Source organism: Bison bison, unplaced genomic scaffold (genome assembly GCF_000754665.1).
Source record: "Bison bison bison isolate TAMUID 2011002044 unplaced genomic scaffold, Bison_UMD1.0 scf7180017864473, whole genome shotgun sequence".
Taxonomy (NCBI): Eukaryota; Metazoa; Chordata; class Mammalia; order Artiodactyla; family Bovidae; genus Bison; species Bison bison.
Window position 1 is genome coordinate 12,241,097 of NW_011495034.1, and position 26,029 is coordinate 12,267,125.

General features: G+C 36.9%; 1 protein-coding gene across 2 annotated transcripts in view; it reads left to right on the plus strand.

Annotated features, from left to right (window-relative positions):
* The window catches only part of CEP85L (centrosomal protein 85kDa-like), a 150,534-nt gene extending 128,112 nt beyond the window's left edge, over positions 1-22,422 (plus strand). For both annotated transcript variants that reach the window (XM_010861804.1, XM_010861805.1), the window contains 3 exons: positions 2,009-2,113; positions 4,017-4,248; positions 15,248-22,422. In XM_010861804.1, the coding sequence (XP_010860106.1) occupies positions 2,009-2,113; positions 4,017-4,248; positions 15,248-15,411 (501 nt within the window). In that variant the 3' untranslated portion in view covers positions 15,412-22,422. The remainder of the gene's footprint in view (positions 1-2,008; positions 2,114-4,016; positions 4,249-15,247) is intronic.
* Positions 22,423-26,029: the final 3,607 nt, after the last annotated feature.

A 26,029-nucleotide genomic window follows, 5' to 3' on the forward strand; every position in this document is an offset into this window, starting at 1 on the left:
AGCTATAACGCTCACACCTAATATTATCCTATAAGTAGTACAGCATTTGGTCTTATTAGAATAAATGTATCTGTGAACTCTTTCCTCTGTTCAAGGACCACCTAGCTAGTGCCTTTGAACCCAACCAACATGTTAAGCTTGATATTAATATTGTTCCCAAATTCAGTTTTCCTTCTGGTGACAAACAGCACTAGTGCCAGACATTTCTCATTCATTCTGGTGAAGAAGATTGCCTCTTTCTTCACTGGTTTAAATTTAGGTTTATGTGGTGACACATTAATCAGATTTACTAGCTAATTATCAGTCACATTCAACATGCTAAAAATAAAAAACTGTAGTCTTTTAAAGAATTATTTTACACTGTTATGAAAATACCTGTTTTGGGTTCAGTTTTCATTGTTAAAATGAGATTTAGAGTAGTTTATTTGTGATGCCTTTATTTACAGTATTAATAAAGTCATAAATCTTAAGAAAATTTTGGATAAATTCTGGATTCCAGCCAAATAATTTTGTCATGCCAGTAAGTATCAGTTTTTGGCTAGGTAGATAAATCCCAACATATCATGCAATCAAATGGATTTTGATTCAGTCAAGTGTAGTTACAAAGGAATTTCAGTACCCAAAAATATATATTCTCAAATAGCCCATGTGACTTTATGCTGTGGAGCTCATTTTTGTGGAATATAAAGCAAGTTTTTCCTTGAAATAAAATGTACTTGTTATAGAGCTTGATTCATTTGTATCCAACTTTTGAGTTATTAAATATAATATTTTTACAGAGTTTAGCAGACAAATGAAATAAAAAAGCAAAAAGGTTAGGTACTGTTACTAAGAAAACCATTTTATATTTAGAGTCTTATCTCACCAGTGGTGACTACCATCCTCTCTTATTCCACCCAGAGATAATGTGAGGGGGAAAAAGTAGGTTGTGTGCTAATTAGGTGGTCAACATTCTGAAGTATTTTTAGTGTTGAGACTAAATACAGACCTGAAGGGGAAAAAAAAAACGAAATCTCTTCTCTAGACATATTTATTGATCTTGTGGTTTAAAAGGAGAAAAGTTGATAGAAAAAAGTCACTGATAAGTACAAGGTTTATAACAAGTTCTTCTGTGGTATGTTGCTGAAAATCAGATTTATAAGCTGAAATAACCCAAGAGCTCTTAAAATATCCTGTATTCTGCTTTGATATACTCAAGATTTTCTCACAATAGTGTCATGTCTGTTTAATTTATAATTTTATAATGGAGTTAAGAGAGAGATTAGTTTATCTAAGCCCTATAGTAGACCTTTGGCTTGAATTCAACATTATATTCACTGCTTGGAATACTGTATACCAAGAGGAATGTTTACCTGTGTTTCAAATAATAGAAAACAGGGATAGTCTTATGATCTTATCATCTTGTAGCTTATTAATCATAAGAAAAGGAATTTTTTTTTTTCAAGTATGCTGTGCCATGCATAGTTGCTTCAGTCATTTCTGACTCTTTGACACCCCAGGGACTGTAGCCTGCCAAGCTCCTCAGTCCTTGGGATTTTTTAGGAAAGAATACTGGAATGGGTTGTCATTTCCTCCTCCAGCGGATCTTTCCAACCCAGGGATCGAACCCATATCTCCTGCATTGCAGGCGGATTTTTTCCTGCTCAATTTTTCAAGTATAGATTTGCTAATACACTCCCAGTATATAAATGAGAATCAGTAAAATAAAAACTGTTTGTAATATAGCATTAAACTGCACCTTTAATTTAATATGTTTTACCAAGAATTAAAACTTACTTGGTAAAGATGATACTTTTCCTTCCTAGTCTTGGAAAAGATGATACTTTTCCTTCCTTCTATCCACTCTAGAAGTAGTATGACTTAATTGAGAAGTGGAGGCCTCATTTTCCAAGGGATTGGGGAAGTCAGGACATCTAAAGTGTTCAGAGCCAGTATTCCTGGTTGCCTACCTAATTGTATTATGCTTTAAGCATTAACATGCTTTGCTTTCGAATTCTCTTTATTGTAGTCTATGCAAGGGAAACTTTCTAAAGAAAAATTGACTACTCAAAAGATGATGGAAGAGCTGGAGAAGAAAGAAAGAAACCTTCAGAGATTAAGAACATTGCTTGATGTGAGTAGAAGAAATTCAGATTGCTTTCAAGGATGATTCAGTACCTATTTAAGTTACAGGAAATGCCTGTTTTGTACATACTTGTAAATCATTTTTTAATTGAAGACTTGATTTTGTTGTGCCAGATAATTAAATTCATTAGGTTTCTTAATAAGATTATAATAAAAAGACAAACTTTTAGTTTTGTATTGTCTTAGAAACAATTTCATACACTTAACTACAGCAAAGTCAGCTGTTACATAGAGATTAGATCCCAAGTCATAAAATGATGCATAAATTGAATATAAATGAAGTTATGCTTGAAAATCCTTAAGGAAGGTAAAATGTAGACACATCATCTATGGAACAGATCACTTTCTTCATTTAATTATGAGATGAAATGTTAATATTTGGCTTGTATTTAACGACATGTTATGTAAAAAGTACTTATTTTAGTTTTTGAGCTGTCATCGTGACATTTTCCTCTAAATAGTTAGAAATACATCTCCAAAAATTAGGGACAGTACCATTTCAGCACTGTCCCACCATATAAGAATAAGAATTTTCCTTGATGTTTGGTAATATCTCTTAGAAAAATTCCTGCCTTTCTTCCCCAAATGTTAAAACCAGTATCAATCAAGACCATGTGTTGTGTTTTATTTTGCTTTTTAAACCTAAAGTTCTTTTCTTCTCCTTAACAGAATCAAGCCTTTTGTCATAGACTCAGATTTGTTATACCTGGATTTGTCTGATTGCTTCCTCATGGTGTCATTTATCTTGTTCTCTACCCCCTGTATTTCTTGTAAGCTAGAAGTTAAAGCTAAGGATATTAGACTCATTGCAAACATTTTTTGGCATGAATACTTTGTAGGTATTTTTCACATCGTCAAATTATATGTGTTTGCTTATCCCACTGTAAGTGTCACAAATACCAATCTCACTGGACTAAGGTGGTGACAGACTGATTCTTCCTGCTGTAACACTAGCCTCTGCAATCAGCAGATCTGTGGGCTTGATACCCAGGCAAGTGTGTGAATATCCAGTGTGCCAGCACCCTTTCCCTTGATGGTTTTAACATCCACCAATGATCATCTGAATCATTAGACAATTACAAGAGTAATTTTTATATCATTCATTTTACAATTATTAGCTGGCATTCTTCTATAAAAAAATTTATTTTCCTCATTAACCCAGGCTATTTGGCTTTTCTGAAATTTCCAATACCACCTGGAAAGTTAGTCAAACTTACCTTTAATTAGTAATTTTCAGGATGAGGAATAAATGGTGGTAATTTGGGGAGTAAGTGAGTGTCACTTTTTCTGAGCATAATAAATCATGAGCTCATACTGATACTTCTAATTCAGATTTAACAATTGAGAGTTGCTTGGGCTTTTTTCTTCATCTTTGATTTTATACTTTTCTTTTCCTCTTATACTGAAAAATTTGGTTCCTATCAACACCGTAACATATATACTTTTTCTCAATGTACAAAAAATAGTTTCAGATTAGGTAAATCACTGTTGCTGCTAACAATAAAACTACAGGATGAGGTTTCAATTTTCTTTGCAGTTCTTTCTATTCTGGGGATAAATCTCATAGCAAATTACATAACAACCAAGGTACTTTTAATATGAGACCTTGGGAGACTCCCTAGAAACTTAGTCTGTTGGAATTTATGTTTCGTCTCTCAGATTCACCTCGGACATCAGATGGCACAGAGAAACCCTTTCCAGTATTGAATTCTTTTTCTCTCCTTTTTTATTTTTCTTACTGCATGTATGCAGTTAAGTCTGGTTACTGTGCATGTAATATGACTTCACTGTTTTGTTTATAGACTTGGGTGGGAGAATGTCAACCTTTATGGCTTTTGAGTACCTTTCCTCTGTTCTGACAGCCTGATTTTTGTTTTCTTTATCCAATGCAGAACCAAAGACAAACAGAAGAGACCTGCTCTTTATTGGATCAGGGCCAGGAAGCAGAACAGTCCAGGCAGCAGACCGTTCTTTGCAAAAGGCCACTCTTTGATTTGAGTGTGATTGATCAGCTGTTCAAGGAAATGTCCTATTGTTTGCTTGACTTGAAGGCATTGTGTAGTATTCTTAATCAGCGTGCTCAGGGCAAGGAGCCTAATCTTTCTTTATTACTGGGAATCAGATGTAAGTGGCTAATGACTTGTCCTAACTGTATTGCCTAACAATTAGAAACATATCTTCTTGAATTAGAAACGTCTGTGTTTTCCCTATTTATTTTTATCTCCCTTCCTATTTAGATTTATAAATTTCTGAATCAGTCTGTGGCTCTGAATACCTGTTACTGCTTAATAGCTAGAACTTGCCTCATTGGATTTATAAAAATGAGGAGGGTCATGGTTGATATGGACTGCCACTCGGAAGAATGCCTATATGAGAATCCACATATATGGATGAGTTAGGAGATGTTGCCTGTGCAGAATTCCATACGTGACCAGAATGGTAGTTCAGTGTGATTTTCTGATTGCTTTCCTAAAAGTGGTGATTCTCTTTGCTTTCATGTGGTGATTGTATTAAATTAATGACCCATCCATCAGTCCGCTGGTAAAATATCTGAGAGAAAATACTTAGACGCTTTCCTGTGTATGTTCTGCGGCAGCTGTTTAATGTAGGTGCCGATGCTGCCACATGAGCCAGTTTTCGTGCCTGGAGCTCTGTTGTCCTTGCGATGTGCACCTGCTGGCTTTGTCCCTTTCCATGTGACACCCACCCGTTCTGCCTCATTCTTCCCTCCTGCACCCTGATGGTGAGAGCTGCCTCAGTACTATCCTAGGGTCTGGTCCCTTCTCTGCTGCTTTTTCTGGAACTCTCAACTTACATAAGGGCCCAAAATCATTATAATATTAATATGTTGGTCTCTTTTTAATATAGAGGAAATAGACTTCAGTAAGGAGAAATGAGTGGAATAAGACCATAATGTTTCTATACCAACATGCTGTATTGAGTTAATTGCTTAATAATATGATTACTATGTGACTGAGTGGAGACTAGTTTTATTTCCAGTTTCATCAAAGAGATTCTACAGTCTTGTATCATAATAGTTATTTTGGCGAACCAAATAATACTCCTGATCGTGTAACTGTACTCAGAGATGTCAGCAGAAGTTTCTTTTCCATGAATGTAAGAACACATATATGAGTGTGAGTATATAGAAGCACTTTGAAAGAAATTTGAAGTATAGTTGATTTACGGGGTTGTATGTTAGTTTCTGGTGTACAACAAAGAGATTCAGTTATACATATAAAATATATATTTCATTATAGGTTATTATAAGAAACCAAATATAGTTCCTGTGTAATGGAGTAGGACCTTGTTGTGTTTACATATAGTAGTTTGTATCTGTTAATCCCATGAAAGAAAGTGAAAGTGTTAGTCGCTCAGTTGTGTCTGACTCTCTGTGATCCCACAGACTGTAGCCTGCCAGGCTCCTCTGGCTCCTCTGTCCGTGGAATTCTCCAGGCAAGAATACTGGAGTGGGTAGCCATTCCCTTCTCCAGGGGATCTTCCCAACCCGGGGATCAAACCTGAGTCTCCCGCATGGCAGGCAGATTCTTTACCATCTGAGCCACCAGGGAAGCCCATGCTCCTCCTTTATCCCTCTCCCCTTTTCCTCTCTGGTAATGATGTTTGTCTTCTATGTCTGTGAGTCTGTTTCTGTTTTTTAAATAAATTCATTTGTGTTGTATTTTAGATTCCACTTATGGATGATACCATATGGTATTTGTCTTAATCGTCCTTACTTCGTATAGTATGATAATTGCTAGGTCCATCCATGTCGCTACAAATGATGTCATTTTATTCTTTTCATGGCAGTTCTGTATTTAGTTTTTTGAGGACCCTCCATAAGGTTTTACATCGTGGTTGCACAATTTATACTCCCACCAGCAATGTAGGAGAGTTCCCCTTCCTCCACCCCCATTTATTGTTGGTGGGCTTTTTAGTGATGACCATTCTGACTGGTGTGGGATAGTACCTCACTATAGTTTTGATTTGCATTTCTTTGATAATTAGCAACATTTAAGCATATTTTCATGTTCCTATTGGCCATCTGTATGTCTTCTCTGGAGAATTACTTGTTTAGGTCTTCTGCCCATTTTTTTATTCAGTTAGTTGGTTTTTAAAACACTTTATAATGTTATATTCAGTCACTCAGTAAGCATTAATCAAATGCCTTCTATAGTCCAAGCACTGAAGTGCTGATAATGCACATAGATTGAACACAGTTCCTGCTCACACATTAACCACAATATTAGAGCATTGAAATAAATGCTATAATTGAAACGTGATCAGAGGACAGTGGGAGCACAGAGGGGGAAAAAACAGTGAAATATACCTGGGAGGGGCTGTGAAGCCTCCATGGGGGTGTTTAGCTTGAATCTCAAAGGAGGAGAAGTTTGACGGGTGATCATGGGGTGTTGGAAGTTAGCAGTCATCTCTTGGAGCAAGAAATAAAAGCTTACACACAAAAGACTCATTTTCTCCACCATTTCAGGGCTGGCCATCCTTTGGGTTATTTTGTAACCTTCTACCTTTGTGCTGTTTATATAGCGTTTATTAACTTTTGCAGTGATAGGGTAAGAGAGCAACCCTAACATGAGTAAAAGGGAGATTCAGCAATCTTGGCACCATGTATACTCCTTCCATTCTGTTAGGGTTTAACCCGAGTCCTTACCTTATAGTCTGGCCTTGTGAAAATTTGACCAACCAGCTAATTTCTCAAAAACAATGGAGGTTTTTCTGATCCTTGTCTCATTACCCCATCAACTGTCTGCTGACACTGTTCACCTCACCCTTGATAAAGCTCTGCTTCCATGGTTTCCATGACATCATTCTCTAGGTTCTGCTTCTACCTTTATGACTGCTCAGCCTCAATCTGTGAAATTCTCTACCACTTAAATACTGGCAGGCCTCCTGGAAACTTTTGTTGTTGTTTACTTTTTCCAAGTAATCTTGTACATACCCACTTGTTTTCTGTTTTCCCTGTACCTTTGACCCATAAAGATATTTATCTCTCACCCTGCCTAGACATTCATCCCCTTTCAGCTCCTGACTTTATTCACCTGTACGTTAGAACCAGCGGTTTCATAGGTATCGCAGACTCAATATGTCTGAAACAGAACCTACTTTTCTTCCCTCCCTAAACCTGTTCCTCCTCTGAGTGAGTAGAACCACTATCCAGCTATCAACCCAACCCAGATTTTATTCTCCACCCTCTCGTTCGCCCATCTGTGTCCTTTGCCTAATCCCTGGGCCCCTTCCCAAGCTGCCTGGTAATCAGACTTCATCATGTCTGTGAGCCCCTTCCTACTTGTAACATTTATTCCTGCTGCCACATCTCCATTGCACTCTTGCCTTAATTCAAGCTTTAATAGTCCTTCATCTGGACTGGTTTCTTTGTCAACCGTTGTGCCCCACCCCACCATCCCTAATCCATCTTTTTTTTAAATTTTCTTTTTAATTTTTTTTATTGAATGATAATTGCTTTACAGAATTTTATTGTTTTCTGTCAAACCTCAACATGAATCAACCATAGGTACACATATAACCCCTCCCTTTTGAACCTCCCTCTCATCTCCTGCCCCATCCTATCCCTCTAGATTGATACAGAGCCTCTGTTTGAGTTTCCTGAGTCATATAGCAAATTTCCATTGGCTATCTATTTTACATACAGTAATGTAAGTTTCCATGTTACTCTTTCCATACATCTCACTCTTTCCTCCCCCTTCCCATGTCCATAAGTCTGTTTTCTATGTCTGTTTCTCCATTGCTGCCCTGTAAATAAATTCTTCAATACCATTTTTCTATATTCTGTATATATGCATTAGAATATGATATTTATCTTTCTCTTTCTGACTCACTTCACTCTGTATAATAGGTTCTAGGTTCATCCACCTCACCAAAACTGACTCAAATGTGTTCCTTTTTATGGCTGAGTAATATTCTATTGTGTATATGGACCACAACTTCTTTATCCATTCATCTGTCAGTGGACATCTAGGTTACTTCCATATTCTAGCTATTGTAAATAGTGCTGCAATGAACAATGGGGTCAGTTCAGTTCAGTTCAGTTGCTCAGTCGTGTCTGACTCTTTGCGACCCCATGAATCGCAGCACGCCAGGCCTCCCTGTCCATCACCAACTCCTGGAGTTCATTCAGACTCACGTCCATCAAGTCAGTGATGCCATCCAGCCATCTCATCCTCTGTCGTCCCCTTCTCCTCTTGCCCCAATCCCTCCCAGCATCAGAGTCTTCTCTAATGAGTCAACTCTTCGCATGAGGTGGCCAAAGTACCGGAGTTTCAGCTTTAGTATCATTCCCTCCAAAGAAATCCCAGGGCTGATCTCCTTCAGAATGGACTGGTTGGATCTCCTTGCATCCAAGGGACTCTCAAGAGTCTTCTCCAACACCACAGTTCAAAAACATCAATTCTTTGGCGCTCAGCTTTCTTCACAGTCCAACTCTCACATCCATACATGACCACAGGAAAAACCATAGCCTTGACTAGACAGACCTTTGTTGGCAAAGTAATGTCTCTACTTTTCAATATGCTATCTAGGTTGGTCATAACTTTTCTTCCAAGGAGTAAGCGTCTTTTAATTTCATGGCTGCAATCACCATCTGCAGTGATTTTGGAGCCCAAAAAAATAAAGTCTGACACTGTTTCCACTGTTTCCCCATCTATTTCCCATGAACAGTGGGATACATGTGTCTTTTTCAACCCTGACTTCCTCAGGGTATATACCTAGGAGTGGGATTGCTGGGTCATATGGTGGTTTTATTCCTGGTTTTTTAAGGAATCTCCATATCGTCTTCCAAAGTGGCTGGATTTACATTCCCACCAACAGTGCAGGAGCATTCCCTTTTCTCCACACCTTCTCCAGCATTTATTGTGTGTAGACTTTTTGATGATAGCCATTCTGACCAGTGTGAGGTGATATCTCATTGTGGTTTTGATTTGCATTTCTCTAATAATTAGCAATGTTGAGCATCTTTTCATGTGTTTGTTAGCCATCTGTATGTCTTCTTTGGAGAAATGTCTGTTTATGTCTTTTGCCCACTTTTTAATTGGGTTGTTTGATTTTCTTGCATTGAGTTGTATGAGCTGCTTGAATAGTTTGGAAATTAACCCTTTGTCAGTTGTTTCATTTGCTATTATTATCTCCCATTCTGAGGGTTGTCTTTTCACCTTACTTATAGTTTCCTTTGCTGTGCAAAAGCTTTTAAGTTTAATCAGGTCCCACTTGTTTACTATTGTTTTTATTTCCATTACTCTAGGAGGTGGGTCACAGAGGATCTTGCTTGATTTGTCACTGAGTGTTCTACCTATGTTTTCCTCTAAGAGTTTTATAGTTTCTGGTTTTACATTTATGTCTTTAATCCATTTTGAGTTTATCTTTGTGTCTGGTGTTAGGAAGTGTTCTAATTTCATTCTTTGACATGTAGGTGTCCAGTTTTCCCAGCACCATTTATTGAAGAGGCTGTCTTGGCTCCATTGTATATTCTTGCCTCCTTTGTCAAAAATAAGGTACCCATAGGTGCATGGGTTTATTTCTGGGCTTTCTTTCTTTTTCCATTGGTCTATATTTCTGTTTTTGTGCCAGTACCATACTGTCTTTATGACTGTAGCTTTGTAGTATAATCTGAAGTCAGGAAGCTTGCTTCCTCCAGTTCCATTCTCGAGACTGCTTTGGCTATTTGAGTCTTTTGTGTTTCTGTATGAACTATGAAATTTTTTGTTCTAGTTCTGTGAAAAATGCCATTGGTAATTTGATAGGGATCGCATTGAATCGGTAGATTGCATTTGGTAGTATAGTCATTTTCACAATATTGATTCTTCCTACCCAGGAACATGGAATATCTCTCTATCTGTATATGTCATCTTTGATTTCTTTCATTAGTGTCTTATAATTTTCTGTGTACAGTTCTTTTGTCCCCTTAGGTAAGTTTATTCCTAAATATTTAATTCTCTTTGTTGCAATGGTGAATGGGATTGATTCCTTCATTTCTCTTTCTGATTTTTCATTGTTAGTATATAGAAATGCAAGTGATTTCTGTGTATTGATTTTGTATTCTGCAACTTTGCTAAATTCACTGATTAGCTCAAGTAATTTTCTGATACTATCTTTAGGGTTTACTATGTACAGTATCATGTCATTTGCAAACAGTGAGAGCTTTACTTCTTCTTTTCTGATATGGATTCCTTGTATTTCTTTTTCTTCTCTGATTGCTCTAGCTAGGACTTTCAGAACTATGTTGAACAACAGTGGAGAAAGTGGGCACCCTTGTCTTGTTCCTGTCTTAGGGGGAATGCTTTCAGTTTTTCACTATTGAGAGTAATGTTTGCTGTAGGCTTATCATATATGGCCTTTACTATGTTGAGGTAGTTTCCTTACATGCCCATTTTTTGAAGAGTTTTAATCATAAATGGGTGCTGAACTTTGTCAAAGGCTTTTTCTGCATCTATTGAGATGATCATATGGTTTTTATCTTTCAATTTGTTAATATGGTGTATCACATTGATTGATTTGCATATACTGAAGAATCCTTGCATTTCTGGAATAAACCCAACTTGATCATGGTGTATGAGCTTTTGATGTGTTGCTGAATTCTCTTTGCTAAAATTTTGTTGAGGATTTTTACATCTATGTTCATCAGTGATACTGGACTGTAGTTTTCTTTTTTGTGTGTTGTCTTTGTCTGGTTTTGGTATTAGGGTGATGGTGGCCTCGTAGAAAGAGTTTGGAAGTGTTCCTTCCTCTGCAATTTTATGAAAGAGTTTTAGAAGGATAGTCGTTACCTCTTCTCTAAATGTTTGATAGAATTCTCCTGTGAAGCTGTCTGATCCTGGGCTTTTGTTTTTTTGGGAGATTTTTGTTCACAGCTTCAGTTTCAGTGGTTGTAATTGGGTTGTTCATAATTTCTATTTCTTCCTGGTTCAGTCTTCTCTTTTTTTCTTGATGAGTCTGGCTGAAGGCTTGTCAATTTTGTTTATTTTCTCAAAGAACTAGCTTTTAGTTTTATTAATCTTTACTATTGTTTCTTTCATTTCTTCTTCATTTATTTCTGGTTGGATCTTTATGATTTCTTGTACTAATTTTGGGTTTTGTTTTTTTTTTTTTTCCAGTTTTAGGTATAAAGTTAGGTTGTCTGTTTGATGTGTTTCTTGAGGTAGGATTGTATTGCTATAAACTTCTCTCTTAGAACTGCTTTTGCTGCATCCCATAGGTTTTGAGTTGTCATGTTTTCATTGTCATTTGTTTCTAGAAATGTTTTTATTTCCCTTTTGATTTCTTCAGTAACCTGTTGGTTTAGAAACACACTGTTTAATCTCCATGTATTTGTGTTTCTTACAGTGTTTTTTTCTTGTAATTGATATCTAGTCTTATAGCATTGTGGTCAGAGAAGATGCTTGATACAATTTCAGTTTTCTTTAATTTACTAAGGTTTGATTTGTGACCCAAGATGTGGTCTATCCTGCTGAATGTTCCATGTGCACTTGAGAAGAAGGTGTATTCTTCTGCATTTGGATGGAATGTCCTGAAGATATTGAGATCCATCTCATCTAATGTATCATTTTAGACTTGTGCTTCCTTATTAATTTTCTGTTTTGATGATCTGTCCATTGGTGTGAGTGGGATGTTAAAGTCTCCTGCTATTACTGTGTTACTGTCAGTTTCTCCTTTTATGTCTGTTAGTGTTTGTCTTATGTATTGAGGTGCTCCTATGTTGGGTGCATAGATACTTGCAATTGTTATGTCTTCCTCTTGGCTTGATCCCTTGATCATTATGTAGTGTCTTTCCTTATCTCTTGTAACCGTCTTTATTGTAAAATCTATTGTGTCTGATACGAGGATTGCTACTTCAGCTTTCTTTTGCTCCCCATTTGTATGGAATATATTTTTCTATCCTCTCACTTTCAGTCTATATGTCTTTAGGTCCGAAGTAGGTTTGTTGTAGACAGCATATATATGGGTCTTGTTTTTGTATCTATTCAGCCAGTCTGTGTCTTTTGGTTGGAGCATTTAATCCATTTACATTTAAAGTAATTATTGATATACATGTTCCTATTGCCACTTTCTTAATTGTTTGGGGTTGATTTTATAGATCTTTTTTCTTTTCTTGTATTTCTTGACTATATAAGTCCTTTTAACATTTGTTGTAAAGCTGGTTTGGTGGTACTGAATTCTCTTAACTTTTGCTTGTCTGAAAAGCATTTTATTTGTCCATCAATTTTGAATGAGATCCTAGCTGGGTACTATAATCTTGGTTGTTAGTCTTTGCCTTTTAGTACTTTAAATATGCCTGCCATTCCCTTCTGGCTTGCAGAGTTTCTGCTGAAAGATCAGCTGTTAAGCATATGGCTTTTCCCTTGTATTTTACTTGTTGCTTCTCCCTTGCTGCTTCTAATATTCTTTCTTTGTGTTTAGTCTGTGTTAGTTTGATTAGTATGCATCTTGGCATGTTTCTCCTTGGGTTTATCCTGTATGGGACTCTTTGTGCCTCTTGAACTTGTATGACTATTTCCTTTTCCGTGTTGGGGAAATTTTCAAGTATAATCTCTTCAAAAGTTTTCTCATACCCTTTCTTATTCTCTTCTTCTTCTCAATATCTATAATTTGAATGTTGGTGCTTTTGATATTGTCCCAGAGGTCTCTGAGACTGTCCTCGGTTCTTTTCATTCTTTTTATTTTCTTCTGCTCTTTAGATGTTATTTCCACCATTTTATCTTCCAGCTCACTGATTCGTTCTTCTGCTTCAGATATTCTGCTACTGATTCCTTCTAGAGTATTTTTAATTTCAGTAATTGTGTTGTTTTTCTCTGGATGTTTATTCTTTAATTCTCCTAGGTCTTTGTTAATTGATTCTTGTTGCATTTTCTCCATCTTGTTTTCAAGGTTTTTGATCATCTTTACTATCATTCTGAATTCTTTTTCAGGTAGTTTGCCCATTTCCTCTTCATTTCTTTGGACTTCTGTGTTTCTAGTTTGTTTCTTCATTTGTGTAGTATTTCTCTGCCTTTTCACTTTTTTTTTTAACTTAGTGTATTTGAGGTCTCCTTTTCCCAGGCTTCAAAGTTGAATTCTTTCTTTCTTTTGGTTTCTGCCCTCCTAAGGTTGGTCCAGTGGTTAGTGTAAGCTTCGTATAGGGTGAGATTTGTATGCGTTTTTGTTTGTTTGTTTTTCCTCTGCTGGGCAAGGCTGAGTGAGGTGGTAATCCTGTCTGCTGATGATTAGGTTTGTGTTTTTGTTTTGTTTGTTGTTTAGATGAGGCGTCCTGCACAGGGTGCTATTGGTGGTTGGGTGATGCCAGGTCTTGTATTCAAGTGGTTTCCTTTGTGTGTGTTCTCACTGTTTGATACTCCCAGGGTTAGTCCTCTGGAAGTCTGGGGTCTTGGAGTCAGTGCTCCCATTCCAAAGGCTCAGGGCTTAATCTCCTTAGAAGCATCTTTCTCCTCTTTGGGCTTGGTCACCTTTCCATTCGTAGATCCCAGCTTGCTTGACAAGGTTGGGCCAGAAGACAGAAGTCCTCGCCAAGCAGGCCAGACTTGGGAGAGTGCCTAGGGCGGCAAGTCGCAACCGCGAGCTCCCCTTGGTGTGGCTCTGGTCAGAATCTGCTGTTCCCCCGCACTTCTGCTGCCACCGCTGCCTTCCCTCTCTCTCTCCCTACACCCACACCTCGTAGGAGCTCACCTGCTCCCTCGCTCACGCTCTCCTTCCAAAGAACCTTCAGGTCCTGGAGAGCCCCCAAACCATCTTTTATGTTGCTGCCAGAGCCATCATTTAACCCGTAGTTCACATTTCCTCTGGGGAAATCAGAGGAAATACTAGGGGACTTCCCTGGTGGCTCAGACAGTTAAACGTCTGTCTACAATGTGGGAGACCCAGGTTCGATCCCTGGGTCCAGAAGATCCCCTGGAGAAGGAAATGGCAATCTACTCCAGTACTATTGCCTGGAAAATCCCATGGACAGAGGAGCCTGGTAGGCTACAGTCCACGGGGTCTCAAAGAGTCGGACACGACTGAGCGACTTCACTTTCACTTGGGGCTTCCCTGGTGGCTCAGAGGTTAAAGCATCTGCCTGCAATGCAGGAGACCTGGGTTCGATCCCTGGTAGGCTACAGTCCACAGGGTCACAAAGAGTCGGACACGACTGAGTGACTTCACTTCAGATTTCCTCAGACACCCCTTAGAACAGACATAAAGGTAGTTCCCACCTGCCTCTCTAGTCTCATTTCTTGACATTCCTCTGTCTCAACCATTTATGCTCAACCATTTTAGAGCTGGTACTGATTTTCTTGATGTTTCTCAATTTATATCAGACTGTTCTGTTTTCTGTTTCTGTATACCTGTGTTCATTCTGCTTCCTTGGCCTCTTCAGAGAACCTGTCCCCTCTCCAGTTAGGCCACCCTGTTCTCTTCCTTATGTTGCTGTAGCCTTTGTGTCGTGGGCGGTTACCTAGGACACCTGACTGAATTTGCTTATTTATGGAATGTATGTAAATCATTAAGAATAAGCCACCAGGTGCATTATTTTGCTGACCTCAGCACTCAGTACAATGTCTAGATCATGGATCATGAACAATAAAACAGTTAAGTTAGTATTTGTTAAAATAATATGTTACCTGATTCTGAACTCAGCCCTTACCCTCAGTGATTTAGCCATTGGGCAGTTGGCTCTCAGCTTGATTCAATCATTTGGAATTCAAATGTTTGGAATCCCAGCATACACACACACACACACACACACACACACTCAATTCTTCTTACTTTGCAGTCTGTAAAAATATAAGATAGTGCCCCTTACCACCCAAAAGATTTTCAGATTTTTGTCTCTAGTTGGGTTTGAAGAGAGCTATTAGCATGTTCCTTTTTACTCTGGGAATATTGTCATCCATTAAACCTGTTGAATTTGTGCGTATCACTGTATGAATTTATGCATTTTCACTAGCAAAATTTTAAAAGGACCAAATAGATAAGATCCGTTTACTGTAGTGCAAAATTTAAACCTGAGCTTGACCTGTATTGAGTGTATAGCATTATATTTCCAATGATAATTAGGCTGAAAATCCTAAAATGCCTTTGTTACCAAAAAATGTGACATTTTCTCCATGTTCTATATCCACAGCAATGAACTGTTCAGCTGAAGAAACTGAGAATGACCACAGCCCAGAAGCACTCACTAAAAAACTGTCAGATGTATGCCAGTTACGGAGGGACATAGATGAACTACGGACCGCAATATCGGACCGCTATGCTCAGGACATGGGAGACAACTGCGTTACCCAGTGACCGGTGTTGGGCCCACAGCAACAACGACCCGTTGCAAAGTGCTGCTGTGTTCAGTTCTTCATGTTTCTCTCCAGGAGCCATGATAGAAAGTTGCAAGTGACATGTGTCTTGCTGCGTAGGTTTTTTTCTGTGGATTTGTTCTGTCGCAGAAGAATTGGGATGTGAGAAAGTTTCGAAGGGGCTTATCTAATCAGGCAAAAAAAATTAAATTGCCATTTGAAAAATATGATAAAATGTATAAGAAAAAAAAAAAATCTGTATTCTCAAACTACTGACTGTAGGACCAAGCTGTGAAGAGTGCCCTTCAGATAAAGGGATAGAATTTCTTTTAATCACATAATTGTGTGTGTGTGTGTGTGTGTGTGCATGCATGTGTACTTATTTACAAAATTGTAAGGATTTCTAAGATCAAAGCAGAGCTTCTGAGAAAGGCACACACTATATTCTTGTGCTTCTTTTTTTTCTTCATGGAGAAGCTTGTGTTGTACTTGGGGTTTTCAAGGTTGGCTCAGCAAGAGTTCCCACCAGGCAAGTGTTGTAACAGCAGTACAGCAGCAAAACCTTTTGTGTTTTGAACGATCACTGTGCTGAGATGGTGAGGTTGTGGGGTTGGGTTGATTTTCGTACTGTAGACAGGTCAGTGATTTTTCCAGAGTGATTGTGAATCCTGTAAGAGGTGTGAAATACTGATGTGATGGTTAATCCCATTAGCATTATAATTTATGTATTACAAGGTGATTTAACATAATCGGAATTAATTTTAACATGTCCCTTACTATTTACAATTTTTATTTATAGATTATATATATATATATATATCAGTGTAAACAAAGCCATATACAATTAATGCAAACCTAAGGCCTCAGATCATTATTGTAAAATGAACAAAATGACTCTGGAACAATAACTCTTTTATCCAAATCTCCAGTGTTTACATTTTCAACAGTTTTGTATCTGTTTTGAAGTTGAAACCACTTTAAGAAAAAATCAACCTGTATTCTTTATATCTGAATTATCACTAGCATAGAACAAAATCTAAACCTAAGTGATACTGAAATTCCTTTTATTAGGTAAAGTACATTAAAAACAGGGTTCTTCATAGAATATAAACTTGCCCCAGTTAGTTGTTCTTCTAGGGTATAAGATATCACGATGAAATACAACTGATTTTTTTAGTAGACATGCAATCATTTAAACTTCCAAATGAGTATTTCCCTATTTTAGTTGTATCTCGGAAGGAGTTTATATTTTATTACCTTCAGAGCATTTAGTACATTCTTTTGAATGTACTTAGTTGTGGCAATCAATGTCCTTTACACATTGGTTTTGATTTATCTCTTGATACAGCCCCAAGTCTCATTTAGGTCAAGACAATAGTAGGTAGAAGGAACAAAGGATGAAAATCAAGCTGGAGAATATTGTTTGGGGCAAGAGCAGATCACATGTCTGTTTTCTTGCCAGACTTATATTTAATGGTATAAAGGCTGCTCCTAGAAAAATATGCTCCTGAATAATTTCAGCAGTGAAAACATATTTGGGATAGACCTTCAAAGAAACTACCCAGGAAGACATTCAGCTCAGAATTTGACTTATAGACAGTTCTCAACAGTTATTCAATAGTTACATTTCAGCAATCAGTTATAATACATTGTAAGGACATCAGCCTTCCCTTCTGTTCAGTGCCTGAGTCCTCCCTGCCATTTAATGTCTTAGGATCTGAACACTAAGAAATCAGTGCATTGTAGGGATTCTGCTTCCCACGGTCCTTAAGTTAAAAAGGAGGGACTTGGTCAGTAGCAAAAATTTGGCTTTCTAAGATGTTGATCTGTTTTTGAATGTTGGTGGTTTAAGACAATCAAGGAGTAGTAAATATATACCAAAAATCTGATACAAAGAATTCTGCCTTGTAAAAATTAATATCTGTAAAAATGGTCATTTATAGTAAAGTAGATAATTAGCATCTAATAGATAATCCACAAGTGTAGCACACATTTTTACATTCTCTTTGAATAGAGTCCCCTCCCCCCACCCTCAACCTCCACAATTTTGAAAATAAAGGTACTCTGGAATGATAGTGATAATGGGCAAATAGTCACTGATTTGGATCACTAGGTTCTTACTAAAATGTATATGTTTGGGAATTTTATGGTCATTAGTGTTGTTTAAACAAACTGTTGGTCATTTGTTTTGACTGTAGATACTTTGTTTTCCGCTTTTGTTGTGATAAAATAATTTATATTTTTAAAAAGTAAGTTTTCGAAAACTCAAAAAATTTGACTTAATTTACATATCTTGGGGTAAAAAATTTTAACCTAACAGAAAATTAACTAACTACTGCTGATATATTTCAGTTTCCCCTCCATGAAAAGGAGAATTAAGATGTAATAATTTAAGTATAACCTTGAATTACAGACTGTTTATCTCTTGGAATCTGGGTTTTGTAAAGGGTCCTAGATAATAAGCAGACAGCCTTGGAGGGAATTTTGGGGGAAACAAAGCTATTAGCAGTCTAATTTGTTAGTATTTAATTTTGATTTTTCAGAAAATTCCCTTTTCCAAGACAACCTTTTATGTTAGAATAGTAAGAATAATGATATCTCTTTAAAAACAAAGATTTTATGGTTAGACTAGGTAAGGTGGACAAGTAGAAACTCTGTAGTGTCGTGTCCTAGTTTGAAGTAGGATATTCTTAGGAGTTATTACAGTGATTATCTGTCTGAGGTGAAAATTAACCTAAGTTTTAAAGTAAATCTATTTGAAATTTGCTTAAGTATTGACTTAGGTAAGCCTTGTCTGAGTTTATTTCTTTCTTTTTTTTTTTCAATAAGTGTGGCCCCTTTTTGTGTTTGAAATAGGAGTCAGTATTCAATGTTAACCATATTTTTATTAGTGACATTTGTTTTGATCATGACAATTTATTAAGCTGAATTAGACTTCTTTCAGTAGCTCGTTAGAGACAATCTCAAGGGCTGGAAAGTGTTGCTAAAATGGATATTGTACATTTCCACAATAATGTACAATAATGAATGACTAATGAAATTATAAATTTTGTCATAGTTCAAGACTTATTAATAGGATTCTCTTAGATGGCATTTTTAAAGGAACTACTTTATTAGGAGAATGTTCTTTCAATATCAGTAATAGTTCATTGAATAATACAGTAGCTGAGAACTTGGACTCTATTTTTACATCACATAGTTCAGCTCAGGCACATCTTTGGATTTTGGCATTCTCTTATGCAGCTTTGTATCATTGTAGATACGTAATTACAGAAATAAGCAATTCTCATAACCATGCTTACTCAGACAATGTCATTTGAAACTGCCAGTAGCTAGAGGTCTCAGAGCCAAAGTTAATTCATTTTGTTTCCATTTTTGACAGTTTTTTTTCCAGTGTTCACAAAACATAAAATTTCTAGCTTCACCCCAAAATGTCATGCTAGAAATTGCTGTATAATAATAACTTGCATTTAATCATGAAGAGGGAAAGGTTTTGGATATTTGGATTTTTATCTTATTTAAAAGAAGCATTGAGTATATTAAGAATGTAGTTTCAAATCAATGTCATTAACAACACTGTTGCAACTGCATACATGAAGAACCTTTTGTGCCTTTTTGCCTGCAGTAAGCATTCATTTCTATTTACATGAGCTGTAAGAATGTTGATGATTATTGCACCTTGTTCTTCTGTAAATAGACTTGATTAAGGATTTTCGTTTAAAGCAAGGAGGAGTTTTTGTTACTAGGTAGATACCTTAATAAACATAAAGGGAGTTATCAAATAATACGTCTTTGGAGTCCAACCTTTTCCCTGTTTAGTGAGCAGGAAACTCCTTTGGAATGTAGTCATTTGTGTGTATGTGTGTATATATGTATATGTATAGTTATTTAAATACATAAACATAAAATTCAGCATCACATTGGTGTGATGTCAAGAAGTAGTAAGGTGCTAGGTGGCTACATTAAAAGCACAGCAGAGTATACCATCAGTCACTATGACTGGTGGCTTTTATAAACTAGGTTCAGTTTTTGAACCGCCCAGAATACCTCATGTGTAAATACAATAGTCATGACTTAATTGAAATACAGTTATTGTAAAAAGAATGTGAAGCCACTGGTTGGCTTATGCCTTCTGATTATTATCCTTGCCTCTTTTTTTGTAAAGGGGTTGTTTTTTGTTTTTGTTTTTAAATAGGGTTTACAGCTAGAATTTTGAATGCCAAAGTTCTATTTATTAAATTTTAAAAAGTTTTCAATGTTAATGGCTAAGTATTTTTCCACTGGACTATTGTTTGTTGATGTTGGAATTTGTATTAACAGAGAAATAAATTTTTTATAAAAGATTTATGTCTACCAAGTGCCTAATGTTGATATAAAAATGTATTTGAAATTTCACACTCTGAATTCTCAATGACAAGAATATGCTGGCTTGACTCTTTCAAAGTTTTCTTTATGCAAGAAAAAAATCTTACTAGAACAGGGGCACTTCTGCCTCCTATGTCTGTCTGAGGGTTTCTTTTCAGTCATTGCAAAGCGTTTTGTCAGGCCTTTTCCTTAAAGGGCACTGAGATTTTCTGATGGCATAAATGCAAGGCATGGCTATGCATTTCAGCTCATAGAACTGTATCTCTACTTTGAATTTCTAAAATTCTTATTTGAATGAAGAGTCTTCTCTCTACTTTTCCAACAGACAAAATCAGATTTCAGTTTTTTATATTGCTGAAAGATTGGCAAGGTAAATCTTTTTTATTTCCTCCCTTCTAATCAGAGATTAAAACCTTACTGAAACATATACAAATAAGACCTTGTTAAAAGATTGCTCTGCAGAGGCCTCAACATCTCAGATTGATGGCCTGGGTCCTTGTTCTAAGTCATATGTGCCTTAATGTTGCCTGCTGGTTAACATTTGGATTAGCAGCGTCTGTTTCTAGTCCAGTTAACTTGGCATTGCTGTCAAGAGTTTTTAATGAGGCATCTAATTCAGTTAACAGGAAAAAGAAGCATGCATTACAAACCCCATAGGTTGTAAGCAAATGACTTGGAAATAAAACCAGAATAGTTAAAGTCCTTGAGTATCTCCAAGGTTATTAATGAACAGTCTTCTGCTTTATAAGAAAACATATGATCATTTTGATCTGCTTTTAAAAATAAAGTTTCAATGGAGTCAGCAAAGACTTTTGATGGGGTTCATCCCAGTGATTTTGCCAGTACTTTGAGCTTCCTTTTTAGGCCAGTTTCCCAACCAACCAGTCTTTCTGTGTAGAAATACAAAGGACTCAGTTTGAAAGGAGTAAATATCCTCTTAGTGTTGGTGCAAAATGATGGCATGTGGATCCAGTAGAGCAAATTGTTTACAAATAAATAGCACTCTAACATCATGTCAGTTAAGATGGTCTCCTTGATTTAGTGGAGATTCCCATCTGAGGACTGAAATTGTGACAAAGATTTCTTCAATGTTCAAGTAAAACTGCTCTCCCTGATAAATTCAGTGTGATCACAAAAAGAAAAAACAGCTTTCCATTTCAGCCACCTGTTTTTACTTAAACACAGTCTCACTTCACAATCTCCGTAGATTCCTTTATAACAGAAGTTTTAATGAAACATACACCTACCCTACTCTGTGACCTGGAAATTCCAGTCTAGGTGTTTACTTGAGATAAATACAAACATTCATCTAAAAAGAGACTTGGAAATGAATGTTCACAGTGATTTTATCCATAATAATCAAAAGCTGGAAATAGCCCAGGATCTGTCAGTAAGAGTTCTCTATCTAGAGTTGAAAACCAGCATTCTTTCATAACCTCCGGTTTTGATTGATTATTGAATATATGTTAATATTTGGGAAGATGGAGTAACATTTCATAGACAACAATGCGATGGTGTATCAGACTTCCTCTGTATACCAGAGGTGCTTTTGTTTCTCTTCCCTCTGGGGTGAGCGTTGTCCTTTGTCGTGCTCCCACCTGTGTTCCATGAGTCTCCACACTTGATGTGAAGCTCTTGGTTTCACCCTTCTTGAAACTCATCTTTTATGCCATTGTTTTTGAACAGCATAAAGAGCTCATCAGACTTTGAACTCTTTGAGAGCATGCATGTTGTCTTATTAGACTTTGCATTTAATAAGCCTGTAGGACATACTAATCTCCAGAGACGTGCAAATACCTGTTGTTAGCCCCAGGAAGGAAGAATGATTTCAAAGGGGAAAGAAATGGTTTTTATAGCATAGGTCATCCTTGGAGGCTGTGGGGCTTTTAATGGGACATGTAAAGTGATAATAAACCCTACTTAGGCAAGTTCCATTTTCCTCCGTCCCTTGGGCCTCTTGCTAATCTCTCCTGTGACTGTCCTCTCTCTGCCCTTCTGTGGGTTCAGGCCACAGGATTGGACACAGTTGTTTCCTAGCCCCAGTGTTCCTGGAGCATAACAATCTCATTGGGCGTTAAGCCAACTGTGGAGGTTTTGTAAGGACAAGTTCAAGGTCTTAAAGGAGCAGCAAAATGTCAGCTTAAACAGTGAATGCAGTTCCATCTATGTATATATCTATGCACAAGTCTGGCGAATAGTCATTGAAGCATATAGTAACAGCTAGCATCCCTTCTACTTAAAGTAGTGTATGTCTGTGACTTGGTATCCTTCATGACTTTCAAAACTTTCTCAGTCATATTCCTCTGCATATTGTTTTTTGTCCTGCTTCCTCTTTTCCCTATAACTGTGCCTCCAGTTATGTGTATCTTCTCTTTTATCCACCATGTGTCTTATGTTCTTTACTACTCTTGTTTCCTTCATTCTTAATGTTCTCTTGTGATATATCTTCTAATTGACTATGTCTCCTTTTGGCTATATTTAATTATCTATGAAATCCAACCATAGAGTTGGCCAATATCAGGTTTTGTATTTTTCAGTTCTAAAACTTCCATTTGGTTCTTCCTTAGAATTTTTAGTTTTCTTTCAACATTATCGATTTTTTCACTGATTTCTTAAGCAAATTAAGCATAAATATTTTAAAGCCCATTATCTGTATCCTCAGTTTGTTTCTATTATCTGTTGTTTCTCTTCATTTTTAAAATAAAGTCTTTTGTTCTCACCTGTGTTTTTTTTTTTTTTTTCAGAGCTGAATATTTTATATGAAAATATTTAAGGCTCTAGATAATGTTATCTTTCTCCAGACAGGATTTAAATTTGCTTCTGGTAGGGCTAGGGGCACTAATCAACCTAATTAACTCAGGGCTTCAGTTGATTTAGAGCAGGGGTTTGAGCCCTTGGGAGAGCCCCCCCCCTCCCCCACTGTATCTGGCTCATGTAGCAAAACCCCAACTCAAAGTAAAGGGCACTTGCCAGCACTTCCCTTCCTAAAACAGCTGTGGAGTCCAATTTTCACTTTTAATTCCAACCATTAGGTGAGCAATAACCTACAGGCCAAATTAGCCTACCACTTGGTTTTTGGAAATAAAGTTTCATTGGAACACAGTCGTGCCCATTTGTTTACCTATTGCCTAAGCTACTTCTGAGCTAAAATTGCAGAATTGAATGGTTGTAGGAGCCTATATGACTCTCAAAGCCAAAATTATTTATTTGTAGAGTTTTGCTGACCCATATCCTGGATCCCTAAGTATAAGGAGAGCTCTGTCCAGTTTCTGTTTGTGTTACCTCTTCCAGAAATGGCAAATATTCCTAAAGGAAAAATAGCCCCAAATCCCAGGGTAAACTTTTTTGTTTCTTCCTTGTACTGGATCTTGAACCTGTAATAATTTTTTTTACTGCACCATTACCTCTCTGATGCCTTCAACTAGAATTTTCCCCAGAATTTTCTAATTATTCTTTGTGGGGAGGGTTGATCTGAATTTTAGTTTGCATTTATTGGAAGCAGAAATCTTTATAAGACATTTTAACCACCAGTGTTTAAAAAAATATATTTGTTTGGCTACACCAGCCTTAGCTGTGGTACACAGGATCTTCAGTCTTTCTAGTTGCAGCAGGCGGGGTCTAGTTCCCTGACCAGGGATCGAGCCCAGGTCCCCTACACTGAGAGTACAGAGTCTCAGCCTCTGGACCACCAGTTTTTAGACAAATCCAGCCTGACAGCAGGTACTCCACATCCCTTCTTGTTGGTTAACATGTTTGCAGGGGTTTTGTCCTTCGTCCTTCTGATCTGTCCTAGTTGTTTGCTGTATGATGTAGGGTGCAGTTATTCTAGACTTGGGTCTTCCACTTGTAAGAAGTGCTATCACTACACAAAAGTTCCTTCCTTCCTAAACTATTTCAGTAGTATATTTACTTCACTAAGTTCCTGCCCCTTAAAATATATCCTGCATATCTGCTTCTGAATCGTCAAAATGGCAGTCTTAATCAGGCTCTCAAAAACCTTCAGTGATTCTCATTGTCTAAGGAAATCCTTGACATTTAAGCTTTTTTTTTTTTTTCTTCATCCTATTTTTTAAGTTTTCTATTTCCCTAGTCTGGTCAAAATATATTGGTCACATACACTGATCAATGTGGACATTCAGCTCTGCTAAAAAAAAAATACCAAATAATTCAGTCAATGCTTCTTTCTCATATAAAATGAATTTCCTCCCATTTATACTCTTCAAAGTTTATTTCAGATGGCATTATGTCTAACCATATTTTCCTTATCCTTCTATGCCTCATAGTGGTTTATACCTGGTTCACATTCAATAAACATGGTTTTCATTGGAAATAAGAGTTGTGTCCTAAGATATTTGCTTTGAGTAATTCTTCAATATTTCTGTTATAGAAACAGATAACTATTCTTCATTGGAGCACTGTCTTTTATTATCTCTTCCATAAGTATTTGAATATTAATAAAATAAACTTGCTAAAATTAATGAAGTTATTCCTAGCATTGGAGTGGCTAAATAGTAATAGATAATAACTATTATATAAAGGTTATTATCAGAGTGTTGACAGATTTCTTATAACTTAAACTACTGATAGCAGTTGAATAATTTTAATTCAGAGATTTCCTATTTTTATTCGAGTAGCAAGGTAAACCATGTGACTAGTATCTAAGAATTCTAATATGTTAAAAACTTAGAGCCCTTATTAATTCTACTAATCTCAAATCTCTGGATAGTTTTATGTAAGTATTTTTAGGAGTAGACTCAGATTAGTTAATTTAAGAATCCAGTGGAAGATGTATGGAAAGTGTGCTTGAAAGGATATGTGTTTTAAAACTTTTTTACCTAGATTAGAATCTCTAATTTCTTAATGTATGTAAGGTGGGGTAAAAATCTTCTTCATAACGTTTGTGTAGTATTTAAATCTGTGATGAAAAACAAATTCTATTTGTGTCTTTGAAAAATTTGACCTCAATAGTTCTGTCTTGTTGGCAAGTGGTAAGTAGTATACAGAGCAATAATCAAAAAGATATATACAAAATATATACAAAACCAACAACCACTCTAATGGTAGAGAGTGAAGAGGAACTAGAGAGCCTCTTGATGAGGATGAAAGAGAAGAGTGAAAAAGCTGGCTTAACACTCAACATTCAAAAAACGAAGATCATGGCATCCAGTCCCATCACTTCATGGCAAACAGAAGGGGAAAAAGTGGAAGCAGTGACAGATTTTATTTTCTTAGTCTTCAAAATCAATGAATATGATGGTTGCAGTCACAAAATTAAAAGATGCTTGCTGCTTGGAATAAAAGCTGTGATAAACCTATACAGCATATTATAAAGCAGAGACATCACTTTGCCAACAATGGTCCATATAGTCAAAGCTATGGTTTTTCCAGTAGTCATGTATGGATGTGAGAGTTGGACCATAAAGAAGTCTAAGCACCAAAGAATTGATGCTTTCAAATTGTGATACTTGAGAAGACTCTTGAGAGTTTATTGGGCTGCAAGAGATCAAACCAGTCAATCCTAAAGGAAACCAGTCCTGAATACTCACTGAAAGGACTGATGTTGAAGCTGAAGCTCTAATACTTTGGCCACCTGATGCAAAGAGCCAAGTAATCGGAAAAGGCCCTGATGCTGGGACAGATTGAAGGCAAAAGGAGAGGGGAACAGCAGAGGATGGGATGGTTAGATAGGATCACCAACTCAGTGGATATGTATTTGAGCAAAGTCTGGGAGATAGTGGAGGACAGAGGATTCCGGTGTGCTGCAGTTGCAAAGAGTTGGACATGACTTAGCTGAACAACATAACTTAACAACAACAACCAAAAGATCAGAGCTAGAAAATGTTCCTAGAGTACATATTATAATGGAGAATGAAGAGTAGTGGAATCGAATGCCAACTATGTTGAGGACACAAAGGATTGGTGAGCTTGGAGGAATGGGAAGAGTTTTTAATCTGGGTTTTGAGTTCAGAATGCAAGTGATAGTAACTTTTATTTGCAAAAAGTGTGGCAAAATGTGTAAGGATTTATGAATCAATGCTAATATTTGCCCATCAATGAATCTGGGGCAGAAACCGAAAAAAAGAATGAATCTGGAGAAGAAAGAAGGGAATAGCATCGCTCTAGCTCAACATTCAGAAAACGAAGATCATGGCATCCGGTCCCATCACTTCATGGGAAATAGATGGGGAAACAGTGGAAAGTGTCAGACTTTATTTTTGGGGGCTCCAAAATCACTGCAGATGGTGACTACAGCC